The sequence below is a fragment of the Lethenteron reissneri genome, chromosome 48, assembly GCF_015708825.2.
Source record: "Lethenteron reissneri isolate LAM-NWPU_2019-01 chromosome 48, ASM1570882v1, whole genome shotgun sequence".
Taxonomy (NCBI): Eukaryota; Metazoa; Chordata; class Hyperoartia; order Petromyzontiformes; family Petromyzontidae; genus Lethenteron; species Lethenteron reissneri.
In genome coordinates, this window is record NC_083826.1 from 3,878,706 (window position 1) to 3,902,909 (window position 24,204).

General features: G+C 51.5%; 1 protein-coding gene across 1 annotated transcript; it reads right to left on the reverse strand.

The window, feature by feature from the left end:
* Positions 1-21,786, reverse strand: LOC133354615 (von Willebrand factor A domain-containing protein 7-like). Its single transcript, XM_061571604.1, has 18 exons — positions 21,340-21,786; positions 19,381-19,503; positions 18,032-18,199; positions 14,556-14,628; positions 13,357-13,454; positions 12,849-13,016; positions 11,761-11,970; positions 11,058-11,196; positions 8,154-8,311; positions 7,583-7,840; positions 6,900-7,118; positions 6,090-6,244; positions 5,483-5,597; positions 4,755-4,962; positions 2,594-2,684; positions 1,804-2,036; positions 1,148-1,274; positions 1-299 (listed from the first exon to the last, which is right to left on the reverse strand). The coding sequence occupies exons 1-18, from the start codon at positions 21,593-21,595 to the stop codon at positions 123-125; spliced, it is 2,976 nt and encodes a 991-aa protein (XP_061427588.1). The 5' UTR covers positions 21,596-21,786; the 3' UTR covers positions 1-122.
* Positions 21,787-24,204: the final 2,418 nt, after the last annotated feature.

Below are 24,204 nucleotides of genomic sequence, written 5' to 3' on the forward strand. Positions count from 1 at the left end.
GACTTCAGAGCATGGGAGACAGGAGCAAAATAACTCGCCAGGAAAGGGAGGGGGGGGTTGCTCGATGTAGGCTGAGTGTGCTGGGTGTAGATTGCGGTGTGTGTAGATTGTGCTGGATGTTGCTATTTCATATCAGGGCGCTGCATGGGCTTGGCCCAGGGGTTGGTGATGATGCTGGGCGTAGCATCCTGCTGCACCGCCCGCTTGGAGCGGCAGCAGTATCGTCCGATGACCACTCCCAGCGCGATGAGTATGACGACCAGCACCACGCTCACCACCGACAAGGCGATCACCATCACCTGCCGGGTACACGTGGTTAGCCAGTGGTGACCGGACTGAGACCATCAACTCGCTAAACTTGAGAACCCGGGTTAATCACTATTCAGTCTGTGTGAGTGTATGGGTCTCTTGTGAGTTTATGGGCCTCTGTGTGTAGCCATGGGTCTCTTGTGAGTTTATGGGCCTCTGTGTAAGTTTATGAGTCTCTATACTGTATTAGTAATTTATAACCGGGCTGAGACAATCAACCCGCGATACTTGACAACCTCGATTATTCACCACTTTTGTCTGTGTGAGTCTATGCATCTCTGTGTGCATCTACAAGTCTCTGTGGGAATCTATGGGTCTCCTGTGAGTCTATTGGTCTCTACGTAAGTCTGCTGAGTCTCTATTTAAGTCATTGGTGATGAGGATGAGCCCATCTACTCGCTACACTTGATAACCTGCTTTAATCACTTATTAGTCTACGCGGGTCTTTGAATCTTTATGCAAAATTTTAGTCTCTATGCAATCTATGACTCTATGTAAAACCAGCCAGAGATGATCAACCCGCTGAAACCGCGATTCACACCCAGGCTGTCAGCAGTCCTATGTATCTCTCACAAAGCCAATATGAACCAACTAAAAGACACCCAGACCAAGGGCTTTAACCCAGATGCTTGGCGGTTCTGGTCAATACTCAAACTCCTGAGCCACCCAGCCACCTCCGTAAGATTTGATGTTGACCAGGCAGATCCTCTATTTAAAGCGTAAAGAGGCTGAATGTCTCTTCATGCACCTACATGCTCGTGTGATTACTCGGTGCAGCAAGCGATGACTTGAGCTATCGGAGAGCGGACCGCACGTAGTGGTGTGGGTGCATCCTTACCGTCCTGCCGCCTTCCGCTGTGGTGTCCTGTGTCGGCATCGGCTCGGCGAAGTCGAGAGAGTAACGCCCCAGGTTCCCCGTGAAATCACTCACGTCCAGCGTCACCCATGGGCTGCAGCACGGAGACCTGCGGGGCCCAGGGGAGAGACGAGGTGAGCGGGCACAGGGTGAGGGGTAGGGAGTGAGGTGTAAGGGGTAAGTGGGTACCCTTATCACACTTATGTCGTTACCACCTTGGTTACCGTCGACTTTACTCGTCGATTCCTCCACCAGAACAACTCACTGACTCATCTACTCACCCACACTCACCTAATTGCTCAAACACCATCCAATCACTCACACGCTCACTCATTGATTCCTTCACCAATACTGAGGAATTGGTTTACGAGACATGACTGTTTCGTCTCATCCACACCGTCCCGTCTCCTTGCGTCCCACGTCTCCCACTGTTCCCGTCCCCTCGCGTGCCCAGTCTCCAACTGTCTCTGTATTCCCTTATCTTCCTATTTCCCCGCACATCTTATTGTTCCCCCATCTCCCAGTGTCCTCTCTCTCCCACCTTCCCCGTTTACCCTGCCCTGCTATCTCCCCCCTCACCCCTCTCCATCAACCCCCGCCGCCCCCCACCTTCTCCCCGTGTGTGTCCCTCCCCACACCTATAATTAATCTTGTAGACTCCGTCGATGCTGCTCACGGTTAGCAGCGCCTTTCTGTCCCCAAGAGCGATGTTCACTGTGAGGGGTTCCTCCGTCTCGGCGTCGATGGCTTCGACGTCCACGCTCCAGCTGCTCCCCGAGCACAGTGCCTCACCCCCGTGCTGCACCTCCGCCGTGCACGCCGATACATCCCGCGCCAGCTCTAGCACCGCAGGGGGGGACGTGTCCGGGATCTGGGTGACGACGAGGAGAAAAATATGTTCCAATCACAAATTACGGGAGGTGGTATCATTTATATTGGAATTGCCGGTTAACCATGTGCAAGTTAGACGCGAGTGACATGTTTTGACACGTATAAAATGACGGGCAATTTGGTGGTGAAGTGAGGGCGCATGAGGAGTGGGGATGCGGTTGGGGAGAGGCGGGAGGGAGTAGATAAGACAATAATTCTTCTTCATACATGCGTCTCTCTACATTGACACCGAATGTGCTGAACCAATGCTGCTCAATTTATGTGCGACCAGAAGTCCGTGCGGCTGATGGGATGTGTAAAATTACTTTTATATTTTCTATGTGGACAGACGGATTTGTAAAGGATGTACATTTTCTGCTTATTAATTGTATTATGCTTTCCTCAAAGGCGCAAATGGTCATTCAGTATTGTAGTACTGGCAGTGAGTGATGTGAGTAAGGGATAGAGGAATGACTGAGTGTTGGAGTGAGGGATGTAAGTCGTGAGCAATGTCGTGAGTGTCGCCATGCTCTGGTGAGCGATGTCTTCGTTCCTCACCTCCATTGGCGCGATGAAGACACTCAGGGGGAAGCTGAGGGTGTAGGAGGAGTCCGGAGATTCCACGCTCTCGGCAGTGACGCGCAGCATGCTGCAAGCACGCACAGGCAGGCACACACACACGCACAGGTAGGTACACACGCACAGGTAGGTACGGGCATATATATTAACACACGCACAAGTAGGTACGTGCACACAGGCAAGCACACGCATATGTAGGAACATACACACAGGCAGGCACACACATGCTCAGGTAAGTCGACCTCGGAGAAGCCCAGGACTGGTTCAGATAATCGCTATCACTGGTGTTGGCCACGAGCGGCAATCAAACTCGGGACGCCGGGTTCGTAGCGCTGTGCACGAACCGCTCCACTTCTAACAACAACAACAACAACCGCCATTCGCCACTAAGTGGCGGTAACGTCACCACGACGCTTGTGCCAGGCCATGTGCACCTTGAGGCCACGTGAAATGTCGAACGCCCGCTGGCAGGAGGTCACGGGGCAGACCCAGGTGCCACAGGTCGACTGACTGAGAAGGCTGAGATGACCGAGATGACTGGCTCATGCACCACCTGTGCCCCCTACTGTGCGTCGCTCTCTGCCCTCGCTCCTCTGCCCTCTGTTGTTGTTGGAGGGAGACTGCCTCCAACTGCCCGGTAGCATCCTTCACGAGCCTCCTCCACAGAGGCCGATCTTGACACCACTGGTACCAGTCATCGGCAAGTCCACTCAGCTCCACATCTGCCTGTACCACGTCACTCCATCTCTTCTCTAGCCCATGCTGCGCCCGTTTAGCCTCCTCGATCCGGCCGAACAAAAGCTGTTTGGGCATGCGGTGATTGGGCATGCGGGCTACATGGCCCAGCCAACGCAGCCTTGCCTGCCGGAGGTGCTCACCGATGGGACTTTGTCCAGATCTTTCGAGGATTTGTGAGCTCCTCACACAATCCAGCCTGGTTAAACCCAGGATGGATCGTAGGCAGGCCAGCCTAAATGTTTCTAACCGGCGAAGATGTTCCATTAGGGGGGGTCCACGTTTCGCAAGCGTAGAGAAGGGAGGGAATGACTGAGGCTGAGAAGACCCGAAGCTTCGTGCGGAGCGACAGACCAGGTAGCTTCCACACAGCGTTACGTAACCGATGAAAAGATAATGCCGCTCGACTCATTCGGAGTGAGACCTCTGCTGTTAAACCGGAGCCGGTCATGAGCACACTGCCCAAGTATGGGAAACTCTCCACTCTCTCCACAACTGCCCCATCACCGATTTGGAGTTGTGGGGGTGGAGTGCCCGATGGTACAAAATACCCAGGCAGGTGCTTCGTTTTGGTGGGGCTGATGGTAAGGCCCCACCTCTTAGTGGCACACTCCAGTTTCAGCAGCAGCGTCTCCAACTCCTCCTCTGAATGAGCAGCAATTACCAAATCATCGGCATACATAACGTGGTTGACCAATAGAGAGCCATCTTTTGACCGCACCCGGGCATCGATCAGCCTCCCATTATATCTGTACCAAATGTAAATTCCCCCGGTACAGCTATTGAAGGCTTCACGAACTACGTGGTCAAAATAGATGTTAAATAATGCCAGAGGACATCCTTGTCGCACCCCAAGGTTTACAGGGAATGGCTCTGACTCCCGGCCACGTAGTTTTACCCGGGCCCGCTCACCATCATGAAGGTCCTTAATGATCATGAGCAGAGGGTCAGGGACTCCGAAAGCACGAAGAACAACCCAGAGCCCAGGCCTACTGATGGTATCATAGGCCTTGACCAGGTCAATAAATGAGAGCTGTAGGTCTTGTTGGAATTCCCTACACCTCTGCTGTAGCAGACGGATAGAAAATATGGCATCTGTGCAGGATCGCCCTTTCCTGAAACCGCATTGGGGCTCCGCAAGCCTCTCCTCAGCGTGCCTAGCAAGGCAATGTTGAATAATCCTTGCCAGGACCTTTCCCGGCTACACTACCGCACACACAGGCAGGCACACATGCACAGGCACGCACATGAACAGGGAATGTGTTTGCAGTGATGTTGATGTGGTGATGTAATCGTGTGTCTAATGATCTCAGGGATGTCATTGTGCTTCGTGACGTCAGTGATGATGTTGTGTACATGGCGATGATCTCTGATGCCATTGCACCCGCGATGTTCGCCCGCTCACCTGCTTGTGAACTCGGTGATGCTCTGCGGCGCCGCCACGGTCACGTTGAGTTTGGCGGTCTCCCCCGGTGCCAGCACGGCGCTGCTGGGGCTCACGGCACTCGCCCAGCCCAGCTCGTCACGCGCTGACACTGAGAAGGATGACGCCGCAACGCCGCGGTTCTCCAGGACCACAGAGAGGGACACCTCCACACCGGGCTGCAGCGTGGCTAGAGACGTGGGCGACACGGGAGACAGGCGACACACGAGCGTCACGGGAGATGTGGGCGGCACGGGTATCACGGGCGTCACGGGAAACACGGGCATCGTGGGAGACGTGGGCGACACGGGAGACACAGGAGACATGGTGTCCAGTGTCAGCGGATGTGCGTGGGTCAGAATCTATCCACTGCTGGATGAAGGTTTTCCCCCTATGGCGTTCACCATCATGACGTACGTGGTGCGACTGTGTGTGATGCACTGTGACTATGAGAATTAGTACGATGGTGGACTCTGAAGGTGGACTGAGTGAATGACTTTGTTGGTGGGCAAGGAGTGTGGAAGAGGTGAGTGACTGATTTTGGCCAACGAGGGTAGACTATGAGTGACTATAAGTAAGTGACTGCGATGGTTACTATATGAATGAATTACTATACAAGTGAACGACTATGTGAGTGACTACGAAGGTGACTGAGGGTGGATTACAAGTGACTACGATGAGAGGTGGACAATTTTGATCCTCTGCCCCACCTTCCTCGAAGTTGAGCTGGGCGAGACGGAAGCTCTGCACGGTCGTGAGCTGCGTGTGCATGCGGCAGAACTGGAGGCCCTCCGGAGATGAGCCGCACACCTCCACCATGAACGCCTGCAAACCAGAATCAGCAGTATCAGCCATAATCTAGCCACTGTTGGATGAAGACCACCCCCCCTGTAAGCCATGACATTGTTTAAGCAGTGATTTCAACAGCAATTTTCACAGCCAGATTTAGCTCAATTAGAGACGCGACGCTTTTCTTCCCTTGCAACTGTGTCGAGCATCTTCGGGACCAGATCCAGAAGGTCAGACTAGACTCCTTGAAAATCGGAATGGCTTCCTGAATTGGATGGGAATGCAGAGTTGTTCACCAACTCACTGGTAAGCGAGCTGAAAAATGTATAGTTTGCGGGTCGGGTAGTGGAAGATCTTGGAGCGCATATTTTACCAGATCATTACGTGGCCTAACTGGAAAAGCAATTGCTTATGAATCATAAAGTAGACAATCAGATATCACAGCTCTACTCTGATCCACCCCCCGCCCACCCGATCCCCTCGGATCACCCCTGATCCCCGTGTCCTCTCCCTGACCCCAATGCTCACCATGGAGTCAATGAATTGCAAGGGGACCCCGAACTCGGATTCGGTGGGTGAGACCAGGTACTCGAGGTTGCCCATGCCGGAGAGCAGACGGACACTGGACATGGAGTAACCAGCCACGCTGCCCATCGGCTTCACCCACAGCTGATACGGCTCACCTGTCTCGCCACACAGCATCACACCACGTTACACCACGTCACAACACGTCACAACGCGCCGCACTGCGTCACAACACTTTGCATCACACTCACGTTACACCATGTCACACCACTTCACGTCACAACACATTACACTGCATCGCACTCACGTTACATCACACCACACCATGTTACACCACACATCATACACTCACCATGTTATCAATCACTCTTAAAACCTTGCAAGGACACTGGTGTTACCATCAACCGCATCAAAACATCACCAGCCCGGTGTGAACACCTCCTTCATAAATGGAAAATTAAAGACACAAGCCACAGTAGTGCGATTGTGGCCATGTAAGCCAAGGAAACCCAGAGACCCATAGAGATACACAGAGACCCATAGAGATATATAGAACACTAACGACAAGGCAAAGTAGTATGACTGTGGCCATGCAACCCAAACTATGGACCATTTAGTAAATCTACTGCAATCTGTGCTCCTTCAACGGAAGAAGAACAGCAAAACTGCACAAACTCTCTCTGCTCAAGCTCTCTGGTTGTGGCCAGCAGACCTGGACATTGACATGGATCATCACACATGCCACATGCACTACCACCACATACATCCATGCACACCCCACGTGACCGACCACCGTCACCCCGCGCGCCGTACCCGTGATGGGGCGCCCTGGAATCGGCAGCATGAACCCGTTCGTCCGCTGCAGCAGCTGAGCAGTGAAGTCGACCAGGCTCCGCCCGGTCACCTTCACCAGGTGAGGCCCTGGCGACCCCGTGACTTTGACCGTCCAGGTGCCTTGGGTCACCGAGGTCACCCTGCGCACGACGTTCTGGCTGGAGGACACGAGCTCCTCCACGTCGGTGGCCAATTCACCTGACGACGGGATGGGAGCACGGCCGACATCAGTTGCTAGCGATCGTCTGAACTGGTTCTGGGCTTCCCCCGAGATCAACTGAAATGTAAACGAGTACCTGGTGTGCAGTGAGTAAACGTCAGCACGGGCATGGCACTGCCCACACCGCCCCTTCGTGCGCCAGTCTTCATAGATGCTCGCTAACAGCACTTGCCCTAGCAGCCTGTGTAGGTTACATGGGGGACCTTTGTCTGTGGCTGTGTACTATAACAGAAGAAGTGTGCGTGTTATACCCCTTTTCCACTGGCACATCTGGGCCGAGCCAGCGCGGGGGTGTTCATGGTATAGGTGGTTTTTCTACTGGCTGTTTGCTGAGCCAGAACCACGCTGGCCTCGCAAGATATCTGAATCTGGTTTGGGGACAAGCAAAGCCAGGTGTGTGACTAACAACGCAGTCATTGCTGCCATGCAATGGAGGCGGTACCTGAGGGAAGGAACAGCTCCACAGTGAAGGAGGCCGGGCCGCTCACGGACACGGCGATTTCGGACAGCGACGAGTCCACGGGGAAGGTCACGGAGTCCGGGGTCGTGACCTCCACGTAACGCACGGAGACGGGCGCTGCGTTGAGGCTCAGCTCCAAGCTGCCCAGCACGCCAGCCAGCTCGCCCTTGGTCGTCAGGATATACTGGCCACCCGACAGCGCTGTGAGGGTCTCGTATATGTTTTGACGTGGCTCGCTGGCTGTTTGGGGGGGGGAGTTTGGGAAGAGGGAGGTGGAGGGGTTGGTGATGGTGCAGTTGGGAGAGGGTGCAGAGATAAGGGTGAACATGCATAGGTGATATAAGGGGAGAGTGGGCGATGGAAAGAGAGGGCGAGTGAGGGCAGGATCACTATGCAATCCTGTTGAGGCAAGGCGAGTGTAAGAAGTTTGGTGAGTGTGGGTAAGTATCGGTGAGTGTATCCGAGTGTAGGTCACCTTGTTGAGAGACAAGGCGAGTGTAGTGAGTTTGGCGAGGGCTGGGCAAGTCAGGGGTGAGGGAGCTGTGCGTGGTACCGCGTGAAGAGAGTTCTCCCTGTGTTCCGCGTGTACAGTAGGACCCCGTGTTGAACACATGCAGCCGTGAATCCGTGCTCTCAAACAGCGCCATCACTGCATCCTTCTTCTCCTCCTCGTCCTTTGCTCCCGCATCCGTGAACAGGTAAATATCCGACCTGTAGGCATGACAGTCGAGGTCACAAGGTCGCAGTGACCCCAAAGGTGACAAAAACGTCAAGCAGCCAGCAACAAAATGGTACTATCAAATTTGTCAAAGACACCAGTTGACACGTTTATTAGAATTTTTACAAGTTTAATTATTGTAAGAGCTTGGAGGGGGGGGGGGGAAGATGATGGGAAGAAATTCCCAAGTGGAGCAGTGTGAGGCAAGAAGTGTAGTGCTCGACTTGACACGACAGCTTCTTGCTTTTCTCTCTCACTTTATTTCGCTAACACCGATCAACATTCCTCCAGCTAACACCAATCAACATTCCTTCCGGCCTCGCTCGCTCCACGTCTCTCCTCCGTTGATTCTCCTCTCCACGGCACAGTTCAACCGCTCTTTATCGGCTTCGCCGTCACACTCCAGCCGCTCTCTGCTGGCTTCGCCGTCACACTCCAGCCGCTTCTGCTGGCTTCTCCATTGCTACCTTATACTTCTCCACTGCTACCTTATACTTCTCCAATGCTTTTGGTTCCGCTGCTTCAGCTCCAACATCCTTTCCCTCCCAGGCGCGAACTCCCGTCTGCTTCAAAACCCCCTCTCTTTATCCCCAAGCCAATTAATCTCCAATCAGTGGGTGACATCCCCCGCGACGCCCGTCGCCCCCTAGCCCCCGCTGGCACCTGCCATGTTTTCCCAGCCAATGCGGCGCCACTTAGCGACAACGACAACTTCCCGGCCAATCAGCGCCCTCCGTCCTTAATCGCTCCCTGCCACCTGTTACTCTCCTCAGACAGCGTGGCATCACATCTAGACAATAACAACTCCCAGCCAATCAGCGCCCTGTGTCCTTAATCGCCCCCTACCTGTCTCTGGCCTTCTCCTCACGCCTAGCAACAATAACAACCTCGACCTCGTTTGCTCCCACTGTACTCTGCGCGCGTGTACGCCCACTCCCGCGTGTGGCGCGTATCTCAGGCACTACAGAAGCATGAAGAGAAATGAGGTGACCCGCAGAGTGGCGAGTGAGTCGGTGAGTGAGTGAACGATTGAGTGGGTGGGTGAGCGAGTGTGTTGTGACCTGCAGTGTGGAGGTTGGACACAGTGTGGATGAGAGGGAAACAGTCTGGTAGACCAAATCCTCAGCATGGGTGGAGGAATTAAGTGGTGAAGTTCACGGGAACAGTAACCATGTTAGCAATAGAAGAGCGATGAAGAGGTGACTGACCACTGATGAGCGAGTCACTGGAGTCCATTCGTGAGTTCTTCATTACTCTAAATTCTAGCCAGTGCAGTGAGGTAGGAACTGGGTGCTCCATCCCAGACATGGCAGAAAGATTCCAACTTCGACTAAATGTGTGCTGTATATAGCAGTGATAATCGTTTGGAGTTAAAGACAAAGGTCTTGGTAGAAAGAAGAAAACCAAGCATCTTTGATGCCTCCAGAACATCTTGTAAAGTCTGCCGTAGGACCGCTCTGTGTGTACAGCCCAAGGCCGTAATTATAATATATATTGGGGGGGACACATCCCCCCCAATCTTCAAATATGATCAAAATGTCCCCCAATATATTGCTATAAAATAGATTTCTGTTTATATGATTGTGGTTATGGTTGTACTTTATTAATCCCTAATCTCTGCCATTACATACAATGAAACAAGAAAAGGTAAAAAAAGAAAAAAACAGAGCAATGTAATACAATACACTATTAGACATTATTGTAAAAAAAAAAAGTCCATCCTATGTGTTAGTTAATTTTAAAATATTTTAGGCAGGAAATGGCAGGAAATTCGTTTTAAAATTTAGACTTTTTTTCTGGGGGGAACCCCCAGACCCCCTGGAAGATTTGGTCCCCCCCAATGTTGACTCCATGGCTACGGCTTTGGTACAGCCCAAGGTTGGAGGACTCACAAGAAAGGGTGAGTGGGCTACACTCGCACATTACTCCTACACGAGATGACCATGTCATACCCCAACCACCAAGAAAACGTGTTTCAACTTTTCTAGCCGGGCGGTGGTGGCTGTGTTGCACGTGGCCTGTAATCCAGCACGGTGGAGGCTCCGAGGGTTGGTGGATCACCGCACAAATGTTGTGAAACTCCCTTCTCGTTGGCGTCGTGGAAGAGCCATACCCTGGCATGTCAGAACGCAGTACAGCAAGTGGACTAATCGCCACCTGTTTCCATCTGTATGGGGATTGAACGGTTTCTTCCTGGCACTCCGGTTTCCTCCCACTTGTATAAACGGCCATTACTTCGCTGAAAACATCTGAAATAAATAAATAAGTGCGCGGGATCCTGGTGAAAAAGAGTCCTACAACTAAGTGTGGCTCTCCTGGATAAATAAGTAAACAAGTCTAATCACCCAGATTAAAATATAATCATTCCATGACAGGTTAAAGGAGATTGTTCTAAGCAAATTCATGCTTTTACGATGGACAAGAATAACGTTAACATTACCGAAGGAACCATGGAACTGCCATCCTTACGTGATATTACTATTGACTTGTGCGGTAAGTGGTGGGGGACACTTCCTGACGACAGGTCCCACAGATGTGGGTCGGAGCGTTCTGCCGATGGACGTGCGAGGCAAGGAACCGAGAGGTGAACCAAGATGAGACAGAGAGACAAGACCAAGGAGGATATGGCGAGCATTCGCCTATAGGCACGAGGGTACCGCAAGCAGGGCAAAGTGGACAAAGACAAGCAGGGCCACCGAGCCTGGGATAAAGCGAAGGAGAGTGATAGGTCACAGTTACCCGGGCTGCGAGATCTGCAACGCAAGCTCTAGGGCTGTGAGCGCCATCTCAGGGCAGTCTCCGCCACCACCAACTTGCAGCGAGTCCAGTGCCTGGTACATCTCTGTCCAGTCCTTGGTGATCAATGGTTCGTAAACATCTACTCACACACACGAGGGAAATGCAGGGTCTCAACACGGAGCCCCAGCAAACCCGAAGCATGACCTTGTTTGCACATAGGGGTCCCGGTGAAGGCGCATGAAACAGTCAATACCAAACAAACTAAAAAAAAATGCCAAACACTAAACGAAATAAGTATCCATGTGATCAGCTCCTGCCCATCATACAGTCTGCTCTGGCTCTCTCCACCGCGTGAATGAGGAAAGGTTGAATGTGGTTTTGGGTGTTTATAAAAGTGGCAGACTTTAAATAAAAGCATATAAAGAACACAGACACTGGTGCTAAGTATGCTGTGTTCTCACGGCGTACTGACTGACGTCAGATGCGATGATGCGTCATTAGCCCCCGCCCCTGCTTGACCCCGAGTCAGATTCAGACGCCATCTTTGAGGCCAGCAGCGTATCACGGCTTGGTTCCGGCTCAGCTCCGCAAACGGCCAGCGGAAAAAACACCCGTACCATTAGGACAGCTGGGTTGGCTCGGCTCGAATGTGCCAGTGGAAAAAGGGAAGAGGAAGCCCCAGGAAACCCCGGGGGCCACGTACCGGGGTCACTGAAGGTGACGAGCACATATGTCTCGGGGGCCTCCGTTTTGTTGGCCACTTTCAGCACCATCTCCTTGGTCTTGTCGCGCACCAAAGCGATGTCGTTGCTCATGCTGCCCGTGACGTCCACCACGTAGACGAGCGAGTGCCGCTCCAGATTGAACAGCTGCATGAAGACCTTTTCACCCAGCTCCTCCAGCACACTACTCGCTGTGATGAGAGGAGGTCGTCACACGAGGGAAACCGTGACCTGATCCCAAGTCCACCCCTGACAACAACCCCAAGTCTGACTCGAACCTCACCCCGCCTACCTTAACTCTGACTCCCATCTTAATTTGGAGCTTTCGTGACTGCAGGAATTACTCTTTGGTTCTTTCGGTAAAGTCACGTATACTTCACACCCTGACTCTCTCACCCTGGCTCTAATCCTGGCCATGACTTTAACCCTGACTCGATCTTCCCTCTGCTTACCCTGACTCGAACCTCACCCGGGATACCTTAACTCTGACTCTCAACCTTACTCTAACTCTCACCCTGACTCTAACCCTAACCCTGACTCTAACTCTGATCCTGACTCTAACCCTAAATGAAACCCTGACCCTTAATCTTAACGCTGCCTCTAACCATCATTTATTTCAGTTTCATTTATTAGGTATAGCCCTGTGAGCTATGAGGCTCTTGACTCGGGTGCAACCGCAACAAACAAATCATGAACAAAGAACATCTTAAAGTGATGTTTCGCAACAGAAACATCCAGGAAAAACCAGTAGGGATGCAAGTCGAACAATAACAACCATAAGACAATTTAGATAAAATTATCAGGCTAACTCCGTACTTCAACAAACAAATATGGCTTAACATTACGTTTTCGAATATCACCAAAATAAAGCTATAAAAACAATGTAACAGTGATCATAGGAGCCCTCTCTGTGTCTCATCAGAGTTGAGGAGGAGGTTTTGGGATGCCACCAATGCCATCTACCCCACACTCTCGTGCATGTAGCGTGACGAGGTGTATGTGATGAGCTGTGATCATGGTGAGCTGTGTGGTGAGGTTGTGCGATTATGGAGCTGGCTCTGTGTCTCACCAGAGTTGACGAGGACGTCTCGCGTGGCGATCATGGCCACCTGCCCCGCTTCGTCGTGATGGTAGTGGTGCGGAGAGAGCTCCGGCTCCAGAGTCTCCTTGTTGATGCCGCCCGTCGCAGTCTGGTTCTGCCACGCGTCGTTTATCCCGCCGTGACTGCACTTGCCAGCTTTGGGGGCGGAGGGGGGAGGACAGAAACATGGTGATGCTTACAGAGACATATGTGAGGTTCGTAAAGCCACATGGTCGAGCAGTGACGCGTTCGCCCCCTGTTGCAGGGGATCGCGGTTCAATTCCAGCAGGCAGCCCAGGTTATTACTGAAGGTGTATCGACCATAAAAAAGCAATCTGTCAGCTTCATACAAAACATGACTCCCACTAAGGAAAACATCCGGCACTTTCATTACCCAAGTCTGTGGTGTGCGGATATATGCGAGCGAGCGATTAGTGAGCGAGTGTTTGTGAGGTAAGGTGTGCAGAAGGCAGGTGCATGGCACGTGTGAGCTCACTTGCAGGTTTAGTTCTGCATCGTCTGCCAGGCCTGTATCCACTGGTGAGCGGTGAAGCCAGGATGATGTTGTTCAGACATTCGTACACGTTGGGGTCACTGTGTAACACAAAAACGTTACAAATGCGTGATGCATAGACGTACGGTACAACAGCAGCCTATGACAATCTGCAGTGCATGGTGGTCGACCCATCCAAGCAATCTCTTCCAAATGTATACTGTACGTAGGTGTTCTCCGCCAGTGATTCATAATAGATTTTTTTTGTTAGGCCACTTAACGGTCTGACCAAATCTGTGTCGCCAAGGCCACCCACCATCCGACATAGCCCAAAACAAATTGTGACGCGTTTAACGCTTCAATTTGTTTTTGTTTCAGCTCAACTCACTCGGTGAAAACCTACGTACAATCCTCATAACCTGTTGCATCTTATTGCTAAATTTGGTTGCGGGGATTATTCCTAAACTGTGCCGTGCCCATAGCACAGGTCCTCTTCCGCCGTTGCTGATCACTGTTACAACGCTGTGGGGCTCTCATGATATTGGTTTTTTTTTTTCCGAGACCAAGGTACTCTGCAAACCGTCAGGCTACTATCAAAGGTTTGTTCATGAAGCCATCCAGATATACAAACACAGACATAACTTCAACCGAGAGGATGGATTCAAATTGAGCAATCATTGGAAGGATGTTATTAACCAGGTAAAATCTTAATTGCTCTTATAGCTTGCTTACACACTCGCATTCCCAGTTTCTGCAGCATGTTACCCCCCCCTCCCCCCCAGGCGCGCTCATGGCCCAGCTCCGGCTTTGTGTCTCAGCTGGCTCGTGCAGACTACTCCCAGCCTTACCGACCCCCCTTTCGTCACGGAGCCCCCCTTAAGTACCCACAGGTGACATGACGTCCTCGCGCCTCACCGCGCGTATTACGTCACGTCTCCATACTACTCTACAAATGTAAACGGTTATCATTACACAACATATTCACACACCTGTATACAAAAGACAAAGATTCCCCAGTTTAGCCTCACGACTGTTGGGGCAAGTGCTGTTAGCGAGCACCTATGAAGGCTGGAACGGGGGTGGGTGACCAGCACCACGCCCGGCCGCCTTTGTCTCCCCGGGTGACAATATTTTTACACATCGCACGAGGTACTTGAAGGACGGGGGGGGGGGAGATGGCACGGGAGTTGGGGGGGGCTTGCCTCGTGGTCGTGCAGTCTGTGCAAGTGGCCAAGGTTGAGGATGCAGTTGCTGGAAATGGTAGGTCCATGTTCACTGCAGGATGGAAGGGTGGAGAACAGGCAGCAATGGCATTCAGTGTCCAGTCGCGTAACTATCAAGTGTACAGGCGGTGCAACTGCACCGGTGGCCACGGACCTTCGTGGCCCAAGTACATTTCAAGTGATTGCTCGAGAGCAGTGCATCTCAAACTGTGTTGGCGGGTGGACCACGCGACCAATACAAACATTCCCACACAACCACCCGCCCCTCGTGACAAAACGCATTCGCTTCTCTCAGAATGATGAGTATTACCGGAACATTAAGAAATAACGCAGCTAAAATGGTATTTTATGGGGGGTATTTAGATCTTAGGGTTGGGGTAGTTTATCTACGGTTTATTAATTAAATATAAAACATATATGAATTAATGTCCAAAACACATGATATTAACATTGTCATTATTTCCAGATCAACCTTGATTTGCATGAGCCAGCGGACCACCTCGAGGGTCGTGGCAGACCACGAGTGGTCAGGGTCCGCACTTTGAGAACCCAACTTCTAGGACGCCGACCCCTGGTGGTCCGCGAGACTACTACAGGGGTATGCGGAAAATAAAACAAATAATATCCTCACAAAGGAAATTAATCATTCAAACAGCAAGTAGCATGTGGTGGTCTGCGAAACGTTTGGAGGTTGAAAAGGGGTCGGCACACTCGAAAGGCTGCTCTAAAGTCGAGATTGATGCTATGGGGTGGGCCCCCTTACCCCGTGCTGTGAAAGTGATTGTGCTGCACTCCGCATTCACAGAGCCACTAGGAGGCGCTGGCTCGTGTGCGTTTTGTGTTTTTTTCTGGGCGATGATGATGATGATGGACGATCCTCAGCGCGACTGTGGTCATGGCATCCCCAGACCATAGAACGTATCGCTTCAACCTGCCTACTAACATCTGTTGCGGAGAGCACTTCATTTATCCAATTAGCATCTCAGGAAGCCGTTGAGTGGATCTTCAAACGAGGCATCTCATTGCATGTTTCCTCGTTTTATGCGGGTAGATGCAATCCAAAAATGGGGCGAACAAAGCGAAATCCCGTACCATGGACCGCAAAGACCCAACCCACAATGCACCGCACGCGGATATGAGCTGCCTGCCGAGTAGCGCGTACAATACAGTGCACCACAAGCAATGCCCCGTGTCCGATCGCATAGCAGGGACAATTCAAACCGCATTTCGTCAATTAATGGGTAGAAATAAGTTAGTAGCATATGTACGTAAAATCGCACAAAGCGCAGGAAACCTGTATCAGCTTCCCCTGCCTTACAAAAGATGAAGGGCTAGCCACGCTGGGCGCCTACCGTGCCCTGATGAGCTTGAGCTTTTGATGAGTTAAATAACTTTATAAGATACCCCCCCTCACTCAAACCCCCTCGCGGGTCTTTGTACCCCACCAATATATTTGTAGAGTTTAACACGTAGGCTTTCGCGACCAATGTTATTCATAATCAACGTTTTTGGGTTTAGAAGGTGTATATCGGATTAATTGTGTATGTGGCAGATGCTATATTGGACAGACAGGGCGTAACGTTAGTGTAAGACTAAAAGAACACCAGAGAAATATTAAACTATCACAAACACAACTGTCGGCAGTAGCAGAACATGCATGCCAACAGGGACACTCAATTGATTTTGACAACGTGGAAGTGTTGTGTAAAACTAGTTACTACTGGCAAAGACTAATTAGAGAATCGATTGAAATTGAGAGAAACAGAAATAACTTTAATCGCTCAGACAGCTACAGGCTTAGTGCAGCCTGGAAGTGTATTATTAAATAAGATACATTACAATTACTTATAAGGGAAACAACCACTAACTGATTACTAATGTAGCATAATCACAATAAAAAACACATTCCAAATGATTACTAATCTACAACTCGCATCGTAACAATAGCCTGATTACTAATCTAGTATATAATTACAATCACTCCCCCCTTGAATCTTTGCACCTGATGAGTTAATGAGTTAATGATGACGTCACCCTGCTGCTGCTCTATATAAGAACGGGAGACACAGGAGAGCCTCACCATTCTGGCGAATTGCCCGATGATGCTGGTTGCAATTACCAGCGAAACGGCGTACTCAAATTGTAAATGTTGTGGCTTCAACACACCGGTGGGCTAAAGCAGTGAACTATTTATCTTTGTCAACGTGACACATTTTTTACTGATTGGCCGTGTCGGGTGGTGGAGGGTTACGACACATTTATAAATAAACGCGATCTAAACCCAAAAACGTTGATTATGAATATTTGTAGAGGTCGTGCGGGGGGCACTGTGAGGTTAGATGTAGGGGTCATGTGACCCATGTGTGACCCCTACAGATAGGGGATTGGGGGGAAAACACCCAAAATATACCATATTTATGGGAACTAAGGAAAAAAGTGGAAAGGTTTATTTTTTAAGTGTGGGACCCAGGTGAGAAGGTGTTACAGGGCTAACATATGGGTGAGTATGTGGTATGGGGGTGTTCTGCCTCACGGCAGGTGTTTTGCTCCACAGCTGGAGTGGGGGTGTGAGTACACAGGAATTTCCTGTTTTGAGGTTGAGTTTGGTCACGTGACCAGGAAGTTCCGATTTGACAGCCTCTCAGCCACGAGGCTGGGAGTCCGCCATTACACAGAGTTCAAGATGGCGGCACAAATCACGTCCCAGTGAAGCCAGCTGTAACTACATTGTGGGACTTTAAGAAGCATTGTCTGTAAGTTCGTTTATGTTCTTATAATACTGGGAATGCTGTTATAATGTTATAATGACCGTTATAATGCTGTAAATGCCTTTATAATGCTGTAAAATTGTTATGATAAATACGAGGCCTAGTTAACAACGAAACCTGCAACTTGCCTTACTTGTAATTGAATAAGTCGAGTCAAACTTGTACCCAAGTAACTATATTGCGATCTTGAGAGCAAGCATGACGAAATGTCTCATTCATAGTGCAGTGTTATATGCAGTGCTGTACATCTGGGGTGCAGTGTGATGATTGCACGATGTGCCATTCTTTAACACAGTAGCTTATTCTCTTGTATAGCTATGCAGTACTAATGAAGGTGCCTGGTCCATCCAGGATATATTGTTGAGTTCATGTTATCTAATACAATGTTATGATGCTGTGGTGTTCATTCATCGTATTGATATTTCCAAGTATTAACAGATGCTGTATCTGTGCTGTGTTTTTCCATCAGTTTTACCTCGTTCAATTCAATAAATTACGTTTGGAGTCGGATGTTCACCCTGGCTCTGAGGGTTTATTGGATGCGAGGTTAACTACTCGGATAACGGTGCAATGCAGCGCACAGCGAGGCCGAGACAGGGGTCAACACAGCAGTGGGCGAGTGGAACGAGGTTGGACACATTGGTGGGTGACGTGTACAGGTGGGCACCACCCCTGCACCGCACGTACCCAGGGCCTCCAGGGGGATCAGGTTGCCCTGCTCGATCCAGTTGGTGTTGGAGTAGAACTTGTTGAGAATGTGCAGCATCTGACCCAGGCTCTTCCTCGCCTGGGCTGGACTGCTCGAGTTCACATAGTTTATGGAAATTTTGCGGAACTTGCCCAACTCCCCTCTTGCTGCACACACACAGACACAAGCACACACAATGGTCCTCGGTGCAAAGCCATGAGAGCAAGCGAAGGCTGCAGGGCCATTTATGTGGAAACATAATAGGTTGTACTCTTTTTCGGCAATTAAGCAAGTGTTAAGATGTTCAAACACCAAATAGGTACATTTAGCAAGGAATCAAGTCTGCATTAACCACACGTACTTATGGTGAACATCCAAACATGTTCTTATAATATATGCATTGTCTTTGAAACGGATTTGCCTACACTTGAGACAGCCTTTTTATGGCCTAGTCTCACCAGTGTCAGATCAGAGATCAATGCCAAAATGCGAACAGTTCAAAGCCTATGCACATATTACAGCATTTATAGCTCGGGTTGAGCAGTTATATCCTTCAGACATTTTTGCTCGTCTCAAAGTATGAAAAATAAGAATAGGCTATACCATTTCTGGAAATAAAACCAGTGTTAAGATGTTTTGTTGGAGTGGGCATCAATATATAATAGGTGACGTTTCGGGCAGTGTACCTTATTAGTGTGATTTCGAAAAATGAAATGATATATAACATACAAATCCGTGAGTGTACTCACAACTTATCCAAAGACAAAGATCCCCCCTATAGCCTTAACAGACTGTTGCGGCAAGTCCTGTTAGCGAGCACCTATGAAGGCTGGCACGGCACACGAGGTTGGGTGGCCAGCACCAGGCCTGACCGCCTTACACAGTGCACCAGGTACTCGACCTAGGGCAGACTCAGGGCCTTTTCAGATAATTGCCACTGGTGTTGGCCACGAGCGTGAATTGAACTCGGGTTCCCAGGTTCGCACTCATTTGAGGCTTAGTCGACCTAGGGGATGAGCATGACCGAGGCAGCAGGGCCGATTCGGTGGAGGCTGTTATCAATTATCACATCGAAAATATAAATGATTTACAACATACAAGTGCGTGGGTGTCCTCACACTCACTCACCCTTGTACTCACCCACCCGTGTACTCACCCACCCGTGTACTCACCCCACATGTGCACTCGCCTGTGCACAGACGCACACTCGCGGCGGGGGCATAGAAGGGCGGAGAGGTGAGAATGGCAACCCCCGTGGTAAGGGGATGATGATGAGGGGGGATGAGGGGGGATGTGGATCACCGTAGCTGGGGTGCGAGAGGGGACCCGAGTCCCTCGCGATACCTACTGTCTGAAAATTGCTCGCAGTTGGCGTAGTAGGAGGTGATGTCGGGATAGGCCTGTTCCATGAAGTTGTTCCCATCCACCACCTCCTGCAGAGCCTTGACGAACCTCACCGCCGACACGTTACCTAGCAAGAGGGGGATCAGAGACGGGTCAGTCACCACCAAGCCTCACCATCACTCACCTCAACAATACATCCCCTCACAGCCTGAGTCTTACCAAGCCTCCGCTTCCCGCCAATCCCTTCACCTGAGCGCCTCAACGTCACTCAGCTCACCAACGAATTCCCTCACCACCCCGTATCTCACCAAGCTTTACGTTCTTGTCAATGCCCTCATTATCTCTCACCTCACCAATTCCCACCTCACCACCCCGTGTCTCACAAAGCCTCACCTTCCCGCCAACCCCTCACCATTTCCCACCTCACCACCCCGTGTCTCACAAAGCCTCACCCTCTCACCAATCTCTTAACCATCTCCCACCTCACCACCCCGTGTCTCACAAAGCCTCACCTTCCCACCAATCCCCTCACCATCTCTCACCTCACCACCCCGTGTCTCACAAAGCCTCACCTTCCCACCAACCCCCTCACCATCTCTCACCTCACCACCCTGTGTCTCACAAAGCCTCACCTTCTCGCCAACCCCCTCACCATCTCTCACCTCACCACCCCATATCTCACAAAGCCTCACCTTCTCACCAATCCCCTCACCATTTCCCACCTCACCACCCCGTGTTTCACAAAGCCTCACCTTCCCGCCAACCCCCTCACCATCTCTCACCTCACCACCCCGTATCTCACAAACCCTCACCTTCTCACCAATCACCTCACCAATTAATCACCTCACTACCCCGTGTCTCACAAAGTCTCACCTGCCTGCCAATCCCCTCACCATTTCCCACCTCACCACCCCGTGTCTCACAAAGCCTCACCTTCCCAGCAATCACCTCACCAATTAATCACCTCACCACCCCGTATCTCACAAAGTCTCACCTGCCCGCCAATCCCCTCACCATTTCCCACCTCACCACCCCGTGTCTCACAAAGCCTCACCTTCCCAGCAATCACCTCACCAATTAATCACCTCACCACCCCGTGTCTCACAAAGTCTCACCTGCCCGCCAATCCCCTCACCATTTCCCACCTCACCACCCCGTGTCTCACAAAGCCTCACCTTCCCAGCAATCACCTCGCCAATTAATCACCTCACCACCCCGTGTCTCACAAAGCCTCACCTGCCCGCCAATCCCTTCACCATTTCCCACCTCACCACCCCGTGTTTCACAAAGCCTCATCTTCCCGCCAATCCCCTCACCCGATTGCCTCACCAACTCTCGTCTCGCCAATTAATAATTTAATTACCTCACCTCACCACCATCTCTCGAGTCACCAATTAATCCCCTCACGCCCCTCGTCTCTCACAAAGGGCTGTGGCGCGGCCTAGCGGTGTCGTGGTCGCTGCTCGTTGCAAGAGGTTCACGGTTCGCCTCCAGCGGCCGCCCCAGTGAATGCTTCGCTGTGAATTTAACCACGGGCGTGTTGAACGCAAGAGTAGGCCATTGTGTTCCAGCGTCATCGTACACATAACGACCAAAAATAATACACCGCACATGACTCAATTGTGGTGATACACAGCAGCAGCAGTCACCGCACCCGACGAGCAGCAGACGAATGCGTGCTTGCAAACCAAAGGGACAACTTGCCACTGGATGATGCCCTGTCACACGTGTAGAGATGTGATGTGATAAAGCGCTCTGAGACGCAGTAGGGCACTACATGAAAAAAAATCATTGTTAAAGTTTCACCTTCCCGCCGATTAATCACCTCACCTCCAAAGCGTCTCTCCCATCGCCTCCCGATATCTCCCTGTGCCTCATCCCTTATCCCCCTCCTCGTGTCTCCTCTCACCCTCCCTCCCCACCACCACACCGACCCGCTTCCATCATCTCCCCGTTACCTCACCTTGGTAGTACGCCTCGATGAGCGTGGTCGGCGTGAGCGGCGAGAGACCCTCCAAGGCACCCGGCGCCAGCCCCGCTTTGCCCTCGAGGAACTTCGCCACGGCTCTCAGTGCCCCGGTCTCCGTCACGGACTCGTCCGTGTGGTTGGCGCGATACGTGCCCAGGGAGGCCTGGTTCGGGTAGAACCCCGCGGCGGGATCATGGACCAGGGTCAGGGTGAAGATCAGGGTCAAGGCGAAGGGCACGGCGAAGGTCATGGTTAGGGCGGGTGGGGGGGTAAGGGAAGGGTCAAGGGGGTTAGCGAGCGATCGACGCACAGGCAGGCGTGGGTGATTGGGAGCGTGAGTGACAACGCTGACGGGTAAGATGATTTAGGCGGTGAGACTCTGATGGGTGAAGGATTTCAAGATAGGGTTGTCGGAATTGTGCGGTTGACAGACCGGCTGGGTGAACGTTTTACGGAGTGACGTGCCAATGGTTTTGAGCAGGGTCGGTTTTAATCTGGCGTCTTCAATCCCTGGACCTTGGCCCCGTGTCTCTTATCCGTCGGACATAGGGCCAATAAATCACGTAACTAGAGACACCATCATCACTAGGAGCGACACAATCTATACAAAACAAAGATAAAGGACAAATCCCCTGTGTAGCCTCAAAAGGCTGTTGGGGCAAGTGCTGTTCGCGAGGACCTATGAAGGCCAGCACGGCACACGAGGAGGTGGTTGGCCAGCACCACGCCAGGTTGTTATAATAACCGTGAAGTCTCCAACTTTTCAGTTTAGCATAAATTACCAGATCATCAGTTCACTCCGGACACATCCCTTGACCCGGGCATGTCAGCCTCTCAATGTATTTGTTCCAGAATGGGACATTTTTATAGTACATTAATGTAATGCGCCTCGAACAATGTGATAAAATATATTAAATAGTGTAGGAGCCAGAGGATATCCCTGTCTCAGCCCAAGGTGAACAGTGAATGGCTATGACTCCCGGCCAAACAGCTTTACCCGGGCCTGTCCACCATCATGAAGGTCCTTAATGATTGTGAGCAGAGAGTAAGGGACCCCAAAAGCACGAAGAGCAACCCAACGCTCTTAAACACACAATCACTCAATCACTAAACCACACAATCACTAAACCACAATGACGGCCACTCAATACAGACCCACTCACGACCACATTCACAATTACTCAACAATAACCAAACATAACCAGAGACATTGTCTAATGCACTCGCTTTACTTGTGTAGTCGGTATTGTTAGCGTACCTAATACACCGTCACCACTACTGACCTGGTGTAGCACCAGCCATGGGCCTGTACCAGGTAACGCCGTTAGGCCAGGGAACCCAGAGGGTGGTTGGGAACCAGAGGTACACACCCCAAGCCCCCCAGTGGGGGCTGGGGCATTACGCAATAATCCAGGTACCTCCAGAAGGTTCTAGAGAGTAGGCGTGGCCAGGAGCGGAGTGACCCTGGGCACCGTATTTAAGTCGGACCTCGTCGTCAAGCAGAAGACCGAACAGCCAGCCCAGAATAGGACCCTGGGAACCCCCAGACCCGAAGTCCTTGTCAGGGCCGGGACCGAGTGGGCCAGTGGTCAGGACCCGAGGACCTTGGCTGCGTCGGGTCAGGCTAGACTCCCCTAGGCCCCCCTAGCAGGAGGGCTGTCATATAGAGAGTGGTCCCAGTGATTAGGGCACGCTAGCCCGGAGGCTATACCACCCCAGGGTATTGGGTGAAGGGGGCCATTACCTCGTTGTGTTAGGGACCTTGTGTTACCGTTATTATTGTTATAAATAAACGTGTTGCCTCCAGAGAAGACTGAGTCTCCATCTGTACCCACTACACTTGTGTAGCGCTCGACTCGACTCGACAGCTTCTTGCCTTTCCTCTTCACTTTATTTCGCGTATTTCGATCAACACTCCTCCATCCAACATTGCTCAACGTTCCTCCAGCTAACACCGATCCACGGTTCTCCTCCGCGCTCTCCGTTCGCTCGCCACGTTCCGCCGGCCTCACTCGCTCCCCATGACTCCTCTGTCGACTCTCCTCTCCGCTCTCTCCGCCACAGTTCGACTGCTCTTTCTCAGCTCCGCCGTCCCACTCTGTCGTAACTACATCAGCTTCTCTTCCCACACTCCAGCCGCTTCCTACTGGCTTCGTCGTCTCACTGCTACTCTACACCTCTCCACTGCTACCCTACACTTCTCCACTGCTACCCTACACTGCTATTAGCTCTGCTGCTCCGACCCTTCCATCCTCTGTCTCCTCCCAGGCGCGAACTCCCGTCTCCTCCAAAACCCCCTCTCTTTATCCCCGAGCCAATTAATCTTCAATTAATCCGGGGCATCCCCCGCGACGCCACTCGCCCCCAGCCCCCGCTGGCACCTGGCATGTTTTTACCACAATGCGGTGCCACTCCGCGACAACAACACCCTCTCGGCCAATCAGCGCCCTGCGTTCTTAATTATTCCCTGCCACCTGCTACCGTCCTCAGACAGCGCGGCCCCACATCTCGACAACAACAACCAGCCAATCAGCGCTACGTGTCCTTATTTGCTCCCACTGTACGCCGCGTGCGCGTGACGCGTACTTTCAGGCACTACACTTGTACTACTTGTACTTCTGGTGCTTTGCTCCTACATTGGCGCTGTCTGCCCGCCCATGCTGTTTACGCCACACAGCTTTTCTCACTCTGAAAGCCCTTAGAAGCAGTTGCATTTGGAGGCTTGCCCCCTCTTTTCTCTCTACCTCTAGATAAGCTCTCCACAGCTTCCTGTAGTGGAGGCCCTTTTCCACCAGCAGTGGCGTGACTAGGCAATTGCAGGGCTGCACCTCTATATGTTGAACGATTTACCATGGTCAA